This window comes from Rana temporaria, chromosome 7, assembly GCF_905171775.1.
Source record: "Rana temporaria chromosome 7, aRanTem1.1, whole genome shotgun sequence".
In the NCBI taxonomy this organism is placed as follows: Eukaryota; Metazoa; Chordata; class Amphibia; order Anura; family Ranidae; genus Rana; species Rana temporaria.
The window spans coordinates 42246893-42259307 of NC_053495.1; the positions used below are offsets into that span (position 1 = coordinate 42246893).

The 12415-nt window shown below is 41.1% G+C and overlaps 1 protein-coding gene across 1 annotated transcript in view; it reads right to left on the reverse strand.

Annotated features, from left to right (window-relative positions):
• The window catches only part of CACNA1D (calcium voltage-gated channel subunit alpha1 D), a 462312-nt gene that overhangs the window by 66633 nt on the left and 383264 nt on the right, over window positions 1-12415 (reverse strand). The window contains exons 33-37 of the mRNA XM_040359270.1: window positions 11725-11816; window positions 9292-9451; window positions 7694-7821; window positions 2943-3039; window positions 75-177 (exon numbers count right to left, since the gene is read on the reverse strand). Coding sequence (XP_040215204.1) covers window positions 75-177; window positions 2943-3039; window positions 7694-7821; window positions 9292-9451; window positions 11725-11816 — 580 coding nt within the window. The remainder of the gene's footprint in view (window positions 1-74; window positions 178-2942; window positions 3040-7693; window positions 7822-9291; window positions 9452-11724; window positions 11817-12415) is intronic.

Here is a 12415-nt window from a genome sequence, read left to right on the forward strand (position 1 = left end):
ACAGTTCATTGTTTCTGTATTTTGTAAATTGTTATTAACTCATTAGAATAAAGTATTGGTTTGTAATTACATACCCTCTGTTTTGATTTTCAGGGCTGTTCTAACCAAAGCGAACAATGTAGCGTTAAACATTACTGTCCCGTCGCTATTCAGGGGCATATTCATGGCTACCAGTCTCTGGTGAAGGAAAACACAGGTTAACATTTGAATATCCTTAATTCGTTCTTAATTAAACAAAGAGATTCAAACTTTCAATCTATGTCATTTTTCCATGCATGCATGAATCGAATTGGCTGTTATGAGACAGTAGAGTCTGTCTCAATCTCATATAGTTTTTAGATTAGAAATTTTAATACATGTGCCCTTATTGCTTTTTTTATTCATTTGTGACTAAAAGTACATTGTAAATAAACTGTTAAGCTGCGTACACACGATCATTTTTCGGGTTGTAAAAAACATGCTCAATTTTTTCATGACGTTTTTAACATCGTTTTTCTGGTTGCAAAAAATGGTCGTGTGTGGGCTTTAACAACGTGAAAAATCTGCGCATGCTCAGAAGCAAGTTATGAGACGGGAGCGCTCATTCTGGTAAAACTACCATTCGTAATGGAGTAAGCACATTCATGCTGTAACAGACAGAAAAGCGTGAATTGTCTTTTACTAACACAAAATCAGCTAAAGCAACCCCAAGGGTGGCGCCATCCGAATGGAACTTCCCCTTTATAGTGCCGTCGTATGTGTTGTATGTCACAGCGCTTTGCTAGAGCATTTTTTTTCATGATCGTGTGTAGGCAAGGCCGTTTTAATGATCAAGTTGGAAAAAACTCAGTTTTTTCTAGAGCCTGAAAAACTTTATTTTTTACAACCCGAAAAATGATCGTGTGTACGCGGCATTATAATCACAGCTCATACGCCATGCAAAAAACTGTTGCATGGCAAATATAGTACAACGCAACGCTCAATGTAATGTAACGCTCAATGTAATGGTCCTTCAGAGGCTTAAAAGAGAATTAAAGGGTCACAGGAGTGCAATTTGGACTGAAGTCCCCTCTCTGCTAATGTCAGAGGAATCAGTCCAGGCAGCGCGTCATCACGTCAATAAAGTCTGGATCCGCCAGGTGCCTGGACTGATGCCCTTCTCAGCGAGCCGCTGAGAGCCTGAAGCCCCGTACACACGACCAGTTTACTCGGCAGAATTTAGCTTCCGACCGAGTTTCTGGCTGAATTCTGCCGAGAAACCCGGCCGTGTGTACAATTTCGCCGAGGAAGCCGACGAGGAGCTCGACGAGAAAATAGAGAACATGTTCTCCATTTCCTCGTTGTTCTATAGGAGCTCTCGGCCCGCCGAGCTCCTCGGCGGCTTCAGGGCTGAACTGGCTGAGGAACTCGATGTGTTTGGCACGTCGAGTTCCTCGGCCGTGTGTACGGGGCCTCAGACGTCTGCTTCCCCCTCCCCCAACATTCACAGCTCAGCGCTCCAGTGAGTGAGGGGGAGCAGTGTGGAAAGCTGCTGATTGACAGTCAGCAGCTCTCTGCTCAGGGAGCTGTAAGAACCGAGCCACCGGCAATGTTCGATCGCTGCGTTCTCAGTGTAGAGGCGCCAAGGAACAGATGCAGCATCGAACTGATGCTGCATCCACCTAGGTAAGTTTTTTTTTCTTTTTTAGGATTTATACTTACCTAGGTGGATGCAGCATGGGTCCGATGCTGCATCTGTCCCCCAACGCCTCTACACTGGGAATCGAGTGATCGAACACCTCGATCGCTGGGTTTTCAAAGCTCCGTGAGCAGAGTTGTAGCCTGTCAGTCACAGCTCTCTGCCCTTCCCCCTCCTTGCTCATTGGAGTGCTGAGCTGTGGAGGGGGCAGGAGTGATCGTCTCATGCTCTCAGTGGCTTGCTGAGAGGCTGAGCTAGGTGTCAGTACAGGAACGGCGTCATCCCAACCACGGAATCTGGATGCCTAGATGACATTGGTGACATCAGCAGAGAGCAGATTTCAGTCTGCTCTCTGCTGAAAACAGATCACAGGAGTCCAAAACGAACTGCACTCTTCTGACCTGGATACTACTTGCTATCTACCAGGGGTACGGTCTCACTCAGAACCCTGTGGATCTGACTTCAGCAGGGGGTTTAAGGTGTTGCTTGGGCAAAGCTTCTGCCCTGCGATTATATCCAGCTTCCCTTTATCCTGTCTCGTCTGTCTCTGTTGACGTGGTTGACATCCTACAATTGCTGGTGAGCATGCATATGTATTCTTTACTAATTTTGTATTAATTTAAAAATCAACTACATAAATGTATATCTTATGCCCTTCAAATATTATATGTGACTAATTTGTTTTTGTTTACATATTATTAGATGAGAGTGTATCATAGATGAGTGCGGCGCCCAGAAGACGCTCTATGCGAAACATGTCGGCGACTAGCATCTTATGCATCTAATCTTGCATCTCGTCTGTTACAGGGCAACCAATGATTTTATTCATTGTATTTTCAACTATTTTTTATGTATTTATAATAAATTGTGATATTTTTCTATACAACGTTATACTCTGTTTTCATTAGCCAAGTCCTATGCTACTGACATGGTCTCAACACCTACTCAGTTTTTTCTTTTTGTTCTTATGTACTGACCATTGTGTTCTAACCGTGGGGAAGGCTCACTGCTGTGAGAATACAGATGCTCAGCAGGACGGATTTCCTTATGCACAGCAAATGTGTGGTAGGAGGAATCAGGACTTTTTTCCTTCAACCCGTTGAAACTTGGAAAATTGCCTTAGTGTATGGCAAGCATAATACCGACTCACAAGAGAATCTGAGATTTTCTAGTCCTGACTCTCAACCAAGGGAACACAAAGATGTATATTTTTTTTATCCAAAAAATTAGGGGCAACATGAGTGTATACTACATGTATATCTGCATCATGTATATTTTATCTTACCTTACATGCAACTCTGTGTGGGCATAATTTTCCAAAACCCAAAGGAGGCTGAATACGACGGAGCAAAGTGACCACATCCAGGTGTTTTATCCTTCCTCTAGATTACACAAAAAAGTTAATAATATATGCAATTATGCATGACATATATGAAGTTCAAATTGAGTCATACTCTAATAGGATAGCATTTATTCAGTGCGTGTAAAGCTAATTCATATCTGTTATCAACCAAGCCGACAAAAAAGGGAACCTGTTTTAGAGTACCTGGCATAAGGTGACATTATAAAAAACACTACCTACAGGTCACATCTTACATCTTAGATTCCAAAGATCATTATTCTCAGGAATTTACTTCCTGGTTCCCTGTTGCCCTCACTGTCTCTGAAGTTGATGACATAACAAATCACATGATCAGCTGACCAGAAGTGGCTCATCATTCTATATGGGCATTGTAATAAAATGAGGTGGGTAGAGCCAAAAGTCTTTGAACAAGAACATGCAATGTAACATGGGTAAAGGTGTTTCATATTTTAGTTACTTTAAAAAGCAGAGGAAGCAAATGATATTCTTAAAATATATTTATCATGCAATGCCCATTTTCAAGTAAACCTGTATCAAACAATATAAAATGCAAACACTATTAGAGCTGTCCAGTAGGCACAGATGCCTGCTTCTATTCCAAAAATACCACCTGCCATTCAGAGAGCCTCAAACATCCATTTCAAATAACATCTTTCTGCATGTTTTTATATGAATAGGTTTTGGCACACCAAACCACCCATTTTGAGCACCAAGTGGTAGTGCTTAGGATTGATGGCTGGCCATCTAGGCACCCTTATAGAAGGGTGGGAAGTGTATCCCATTCTGCATACCCAAAGGGATTTTTGATGGGTAACAGTACATGGTCAGCAGATAATGTATGGAGATTGGAGCAGGCAATGATGCATGCTTTAGAGCAGGGGTCTCCAAACTTTTCAAACAAAAGTTTAGGAGGGCCAGATTGTGGCCAGCGGGGGCAGAAAATGTCACTGGCCCAGCATCAGTGAAAAAAAATATGGCCTCAGGGTTGGTGGTCAATAGGAGAAGGAGTATTCCCCCCATTAGTAGAGGAATAGTATCCCATCATTGGTATTGGTAGAAGATATAGTGCCCCATTGTTGGTGTCAGTGGGAGGAATAGTGCCTCATATCAGTGGGAGGAACTGTGCCCCAAGGGCCAGATAAAGGCTAGCAGAGGGCCACATCTGGCCCTCGGACCGCAGTTTGGAGACCCCTGATTTAGAGCATAGTATGTCTTAATCTGCATTTTATATTCCTAATACAGGTTTATATTAAATTAATAAGAATTACAATTTAATTTATTGATACCAACATGCAGACTTCCCATAGCTATCCTTTCCTTTTCTTTTGATGCTTTAGAAAAATGTAATCCAATAAGTGCACTGCAGACATACATGGGATAGCAGCTCAATGTATAAACCTCTTACAGTGGAAAAAATAATTATTTGATCTTCAGCTATTGTCAATTTGCCCACTTACAAAGAAATGAAGGATCTATAATTGTTATCGTAAGTGTATTTTAAATGATAGATACAGAATATCAACCGAAAATCCAGAAGAACACATGATACAAATGTTATAAATGGGGTTGCATTTCAGTGAGTAAAATGAGTATTTGGTTCCCAACCAATCAACAATAATTCTGGCTCCGACAGATTGGCTACAGTATGTGCTTGTGTGGTACCCAGATTAGTCCTGCCAATTTAAGAAGGTGCTTCTAATGACAACTCGTTATGTGTATAAAAGACACCTGTCCACAGAAACTCTTTCTTCCATTCAAACCTCATTGGCAAGACCAAAGAGCTGTCAACATATGTCAGGGACAAGATTGTTGACCTACACAAGAAGCTTGGTAAAAAGAAGACAATTGTTGGACGCGAATATTCGCAAATGTTAGAAATACAAAATAACCATCAATTGCCCTCGGTCTGGAGCTCCATGCAAAATTTCACATCATGGGGTAAGAATGACCATGAGAAAAGTGAGGGATCAGCCCAGAACTACACAGGAGAAGCTGATGAATGATCTCAAGGCAGTTGGGACCACAGTCACCAAACAAACGATTGGTAACACAATACGCCGCCATGGATTGAAATCCTGCAGCGCCCACAAGGTCCCACTCCTCAAGAAAGCACATGTACAGGCCCATCTGAAGTTTTCCCATGAAAATCTAAATGATTCAGAGAAGGATTGGGAGAAAGTGCTGTGGTCAGATGAGACCAAAATTGACCTCTTTGTAACTCATCTTGCTGTGTTTGGAGGAAGAAAAATGCTGACTATGACCCTAGGAACACCATCCCTACAGTCAATCACAGAGGTGGAATCGTTTTGCTTTGGATGTTTTTCTGCTAAAGGTACAGGTTGGCTTTGCCGAATTGAGGGGCCAATGCATGGGGCCATGTATTGTAAAAGAAATAAAAAAGATGCACCTCGGCGCCAAACCTATAAATAATCTTAAGAAAAAGTGTGTAGCGCCAAAAATAAATGAACAGCAATGAAATGTGAATACTGTTATAAATGGACAGCACATTGAAATAAAGTCCAAAAAAGAGTAATGCCGCGTACACACGATCATTTTTTGACATGAAAAAAACGTAGTTTTTCAAAAAAGTAATTTAAAATGATCGTGTGTGGGCTACACATCATTTTTCAGGTTCTGAAAAACGACAAAAAATAAATTCGAACATGCTGCATTTTTTAACGTCGTTTTAAACTATGTCGTTTTTCGGGTTGTAAAAAATGATCGTGTGTGGGCTAAAATGACGTAAAAAACCTGCGCATGCTCAGAAGCAAGTTCTGAGACGGGAGCGCTCGTTTTGGTAAAACTACCGTTCATAATGGAGTAAGCACATTTATCACGCTGTAACAGACAGAAAAGCTCGAATCATCTTTTACTAACACGGAATCAGCTAAAGCAGCCCAAAGGCAAATGGAACTTCCCCTTTAGAGTGCCGTCGTACGTGTTGTACGTCCCCGCGATTTGCTAGATAATTTTTTTAAAACGATGGTGTGTAGGCAACGTCGTTTTGATAAAGTTGGGAAAACTTTGTTTTATGGACTTTGTTTTTCATGCTGAAAAATGATCATGTGTACGCGACATTATAGTGAAAAAAATGCTAAACTGAATAATATATATATATATATATATATATATATATATATATATATATATATATATATAAACAACTAGAGTCTTGAATGGAAATCAAAACTAAAAATATAGATTTAAATGCACAGTCCCATGATAGGATCAGCAATATAAAGCTATTGGTGAAAACACAATACAGTAAAACCTTGGTTTGCGAGCATAATTCGTTCCAGAAACATGCTTGCAATCCAAAGCACTTGTATATCAAAGCATTTTTTTACAGGGTATAAAAGAGAAGAGAGGCACCTCTGAGTGTAGCAATAAGTTTCTAAATGTTGCACTGTACCTTCATTAAATGGAACCATATTGCTACACTTAGGCCGCGTACACACGACCGGTCAAAACCGATGAGAATGGACCGAGGTTCAGTTTCATCGGTCCAAACCGACCGTGTGTACGGCCCATCGGTCTTTTGTCCTTCGGACCAAAATTTTAAAACTTGCTTTAAAATCGAACCGATGGACCGCTGACCGATCAGGCCAAACCGATGGTTAGTACACAAAAGCATCGGTTCAAAACCAGCGCATGCTCAGAATCAAGTCAATGCATGCTTGGAAGCATTGAACTTCGTTTTTTTCAGCACGTCGTGTGTTTTACGTCACCGCGTTCTGACCCGATCGGTTTTTGAACTGATGGTGTGTACACACATCAGACCATCAGGCCACTTCAGCGGTGGGCCGATGAAAACGGTCCGTCGGACCATTCTCATCGGATGAACCGGTCGTGTGTACAGGGCCTTAGAGACTCCTCTCTTCTTTTTTATACTCAGTTGTGACATGACGCTACTCTTATATCAAGACAATGCTTGTATATCAAGGCAAAATGTATTAAAACATTTTGCTTGTCTTGCAAAACGCTTTCAAACCAAGTTCCTCTCAAACCAAGGTTTTACTGTAGTTCAGTGAAAAGATTTAAGCAGAATCCACCGTCTGTTGTGTGAAGGCTGTTCAGCAACTTCCACCATCCAGATGTAGCTGTAGTAATAAAGTAATAAAGCTCACCAGGGGGTCAGATGCAGTCTCCATAGTGTATTATTTATTGGATTTGTATGTTAAAAGCCAAAATAAAAGTAATCATAAAAACATATGACAATGGGTGCCACTGCCGACCCAGTATTGGACAGTGGTCTGATGTTAGTACTAGTGTCCCCTCACTAACGCGTTTCATACAACAGGACGTTATCAAGGAGTTCTCTAGTGTCAGACGTCAAGCTTCTTCCCTCAGCCAGAACATTGAAGATGGGTCTTCCAAGTACTAAGTCATGTTTTTCTTGGGGATCAAATACGTATTTTACTCACTGAACTTCAACTTAATTTAAAATATTTGTATCATGTGTTTTTTTTCTGGATTTTTTGGTTGATATTCTGTCTCTATCATTTAAAATACACCTATGATAAAAATGATAGACCCTTGTAAGTGGGCAAACTTACAGAATCTGCAGAGGATCAAATAATTATTTTCCCCACTGTATATAGAGGTATATAGTTAAATGGTAAACTACATAAAATGTACATATAACATGACAGATGATGAAGAATAAAACTGACTTGGCCTCTGGATCATATTCAGACCAAATTCTTTTAAATTCATCCAGATGATGAGGACCCAAAATCGACCAATCACGTGTCAAGTAGTCAAAGTTGTCCATGATGACGGCCACAAACAAATTAATAATCTACAAATAAAGGAAGACAATTGGTAAACGGATACCCAGGTTTTCACTGTGCAATGCAAACAAAAAAAGGTTTCTGTAATCAGTTGATGTTGCGAAAGTGGACCTTCACTAAATCTATAAGTATTCTCTTTTATTTCCTTCTCATACTTTTTAAAATTTCATTTTTCTAAATAGATGTTTTTACTTCCTTTCTGGTTTCTTGCCTAGGTGATAGGGACATAGGGCCAGATTCACAGTGGAGATACGACGGAGTATCTCAGATACGCCGTCATATCTCTCAGAGTATCTTTGCGACTGATTCATAGAATCAGTTCCGCATAGATATCCCTAAGATCCGACAGGTCTAATTGTTTTACACTGTCGGATCTTAGGATGCAATACCGCGGGCGCCGCTGGGGGGAGTTTGCGTCGTAAACCAGCGTCGGGTATGCAAATTAGTAGTTACGGCGATCCACGATGGATTTTCGCGTTCGCTACGTCACTGCTAGTCTAGTTTACCGTTGCAAAGTTAGTCGTCGTTTTAGGTGCCCTAACTTTAGACAGCACACGTATGTGCTGTTTAAAGTATGGCCGTCGTTCCCGCGCCGAAATGTAAAAATGTTTTCTTCTTGCGCAAAACGTCCGGGAATACGAAAGTACGCTACGCACGTCGCAGCCGTTCGAAAAAATTACGTCACTTCACGCAAAGCACGGCGGGAAATTCAAAATAGAGCATGCGCAGTAGGTCCGGCGCGGGAGCGCGCCTAATTTAAATGGCACACGCCCCTTTGAATTACGCGGGCTTACGCCGGAGGCTGCCAGCGTAAGTTTTCACGCAAGTGCTTGGTGAATCAGGCACTTGCGATGAAAACTTGCGGCGGTCTAACGTATCTACGATAAGTTACGCCGCCGCTAGTCTACGTGAATCTGGCCCATAGTCCCTTTTCTACCCATAGCCTCCTGGGATATGCATCTTACATCTCAGAAGGATGCAGAACTGCAAGTGCTGAAATCCTGCATGATTTAGTGGCTGCATAGGGGACACTATGACAACCATTAACCACTTCCCGCCCAAGGAGATATGACGTCTTGGACTTTCAGTGGGGATATCTGAATGATGCCTGTAGCTATCTCCAGATCTAATTTATATTTATAAAGTTGAGAATTGCATATAAGGTTTCTTTAACCTCTGGATCCACAATTATTTTGACACGCAGTGTTCATCTAAGTTAGCTAGCAATCATATTTTTGTAAACCTCCGCTAACTTTGGATTGGCCAAGATAGTGGAGCATACGATTATTGAATTGTAAATCATCCGATCACAGTCAGAGCTGATCTTTCCTTTATATATCAGACCAGAGCCTGTGTATGCCAGATCCAAGTAAGGTAGTGTTGTACTAAATGAGGGTGGTGGAGGGATGCAGCACTCTGGCTTCCTACCACAGTCATTTAAGTGGCTAGTTTGTCTCTCTGAGTATATTCTCACTTACCAGAAATGCACACAGCATGTAAAATGTGATGAAGTAGACAATGGCAAAATTGCTCCCACAGTTGTTCTCATCGTCGGAGTTGTTATCTGACGCTGGGTCACAGCGCTTCCCTGGTAAACAAGCCAACATTATGTCCTGCCAGGCCTCACCAGTGGCACACCTTGTAATCATTACAAGAGAGATGGTAGACATCAGAATACATAAAAAAAATTATTAAAAAACTTTAATTAACTTTATTTTTTTTATTTAACTCTATAAAATACATAAACATACAATTATAAAAAAATAAATAAAATCTAATTTAGGAGACTCAAACTGAACCTTAAACTTGGGCGGACTTTGCTGTTCCGGGATCTGAAAAAACCCAGCCACTTTTTCGTTCACATACCTACTTTCATGACCCTTTAAGGTCTTCTCTCTTTGGCTGGACTGTGGGAGCTGTCCCGTGAGGACCCTTGTGAGGGCCGTGCCGGACCCGGACGGGGTGTATCACCTCTTGGTGAACAGGCGACAGCAAGCTTCTTTTCACATGCATTTGGTTTTTAAAGTTTTCTTATGAAATGTATCTATAATCCAGTGCTGAATGTACTTATATTGTCTCCTGTAATGACCCTGAAGAAGGGACACATTTCCTGAAACGCGTCAGGCTAAAGGAGACAATCACTTCAACTGGAATCTATGTAGCTCATTACGAGCATAACATTTTTTCATATGATGTAATGTATAAACGACTGATGTGTTTGTTATCATATATATTTTAAAATCAATTTCTTAATAAATGTTATATTATGATATATTGCTTATCTTCAGTTTGCCCCTAAAGTCCCATTGTACCGGGGGGTACAATTTCCTTTTTTGTTTTTTTTACCCAACAAATTTTTGGGATGTTGGCAACACCTTGGTGAGAATTCGATATTCTCAATAGTGGTTTACCACTTGTACCTACCGTATTTATCGGCATATACCGCACACTTTTTTGCCCTGAGAATCAGGGCAAAATCGTGGGTGCGCGATATACGCCGATACCCGCGCTGTGTTTGAACCACTGCACCGCCATATACCGAGCGCAGTACACTCGGGTAAAGTCGGGCAGGCTCAGCTCCTCTCGCGGTCACGTCCTGTACGTCCTTTATGCGAGAGGAGCTGAGCCTGCCCGACTATACCCGAGTGTACTGCGCTCGGTCTATGTCGGCGCAGTGGTTCAAACACAGCGGGGATCGAGCGGGGAGGACACCACGATGGCCGCAGAAGGACGTCGGAGCGGACGAGGCCGCTGATGGATGCGATGGACGACGGGCAAGACACCGACGAGGAGCATCCAAACTAAGTATTTTTTTTTTCCCAGGAATTTTCCTTCAAGTTCGGGGGTGCACGATATACGCCGGGGTGAGCAAGATAAATACGGTACTTTGCATGGTGAGTACAGTGGCTCTGACCGGAGCTGACATTTTTTTTTCTAGTTCAACCTGCAGAATTGAACGGAAAAATCTATATGTTTTGGGGATGTGTGAGCTACAAAGGCTCAGGAAATTTGGTCAAAATGTATGTTATCAAAAAATACTGGAGGAAAATTTAAATTCATCAGCCAGGAAGCTGTGCATGGGACGCACTTGGACATTCCAACATGACAATAACCCAAAACACAAGGCCAAGTCAACCTGTCATTGGCTTCAGCAGAATAAAGTGAAGGTTCTGGAGTGGCCATCTCAGTCTCCTGACCTCAATATCATTGAGCCACTCTGGGAGATCTCAAACGTGCCGTTCATGCAAGACAGCCCAAGAATTTCCAGGAACTGGATGCTTTTTGCCAAGAGGAATAGGCAGCTTTACCATCTGAGTAGATAAAGAGCCTCATCCACAAATACCACAAAAGACTTCAAGTTGTCATTGATGTTAAAAGGGGGCAATACAGGGTATTAACTGGGGTATGTCAACTTTTAATCAGAGTAATTTGGGTAGTTTCCGTTGTGATTTAAAAAGAGTAAACACAGTTGATTGATAATAAATGGCTACAGCCAAACACGAGAGAAAGAAAAGTTTTTGTGTTATCATTCATATTCTCAGAAAAATGGCCTAGAAACCATAAATTCGATGTAAACCTATGAGCACAACTGTATATGGATTCTCAATTTTGGGTTTTTTCCCTATCTCGAAGGGAAGTCCCCATTTTATAGAAAGCTGCTGAACAGGAACCACGGTGTCCAGTGACAATTTCAGTCAAAATCTGAAACCAGCACCCCACCCCGTCTTGGGTTAGGAATACAAATCTGACAAGGATTCTTATCCCTTACCACATTATTTAAAATAACAAATGTTTTAATTTTAGTTACACTTTAAATAAATACAAGTCAGAGAGGTCTGCACCCATATTTAAATCCTTAGTGCTTCCCTTAAAAATTTTTTTTACCAGATGGGTGTTAAAAAAGTAATTACCTGAATAATAAGAGCACAGCCTGTGGAAAGGTCTGGAAATTGTTGTTCCTGTTTATCTGGGTGTTATCCCTCATTGCAATTTTACCAAAAACCTGCATAACACAAATGTAGATTATTCGTTTTTAATGAAACAAAGTACCTGGAAGTTTAAAAGAAATAATTGGTGGATAATAATAGCAATTACAAAAAGCAAAAGTAAAAGTAAACGTTCAAATAGCTCTCTAGAGACTTGAAATGTCACTCTGACTGTTCTATGCAGTATTCAATCAATGAAAGGCATAAAATGTAATGCCGCATACAGACGATCAGACATTGGGACAACAAACCCATGGATTTTTTTCCGACGGAATGTTGGCTCAAACTTGTCTTGCATACAGTCACACAAATGTTATCGGAAATTCCGATCGCCAAGAACACGGTCACGTACAACACTACGACGAGCCGAGAAAAATTAAGTTCAATGATTCCGAGCATGCGTTGAATTTATTCCGAGCATGCGTAGGATTTTTGTAACAAAGTCAATCGCCATTCCATGAGTGTGCGCAATTTTAAAGCATGACATGTTCGGTATCTATTTACTCGGCGTAACATCATCTTTCATATTTTACAAAACAATTGGGCTAACTTTACTGTTTTGTTATTTTTTAATTCATGAAACCATTTTTTTTTACAAAAAAAAGGCGTTTGAAAA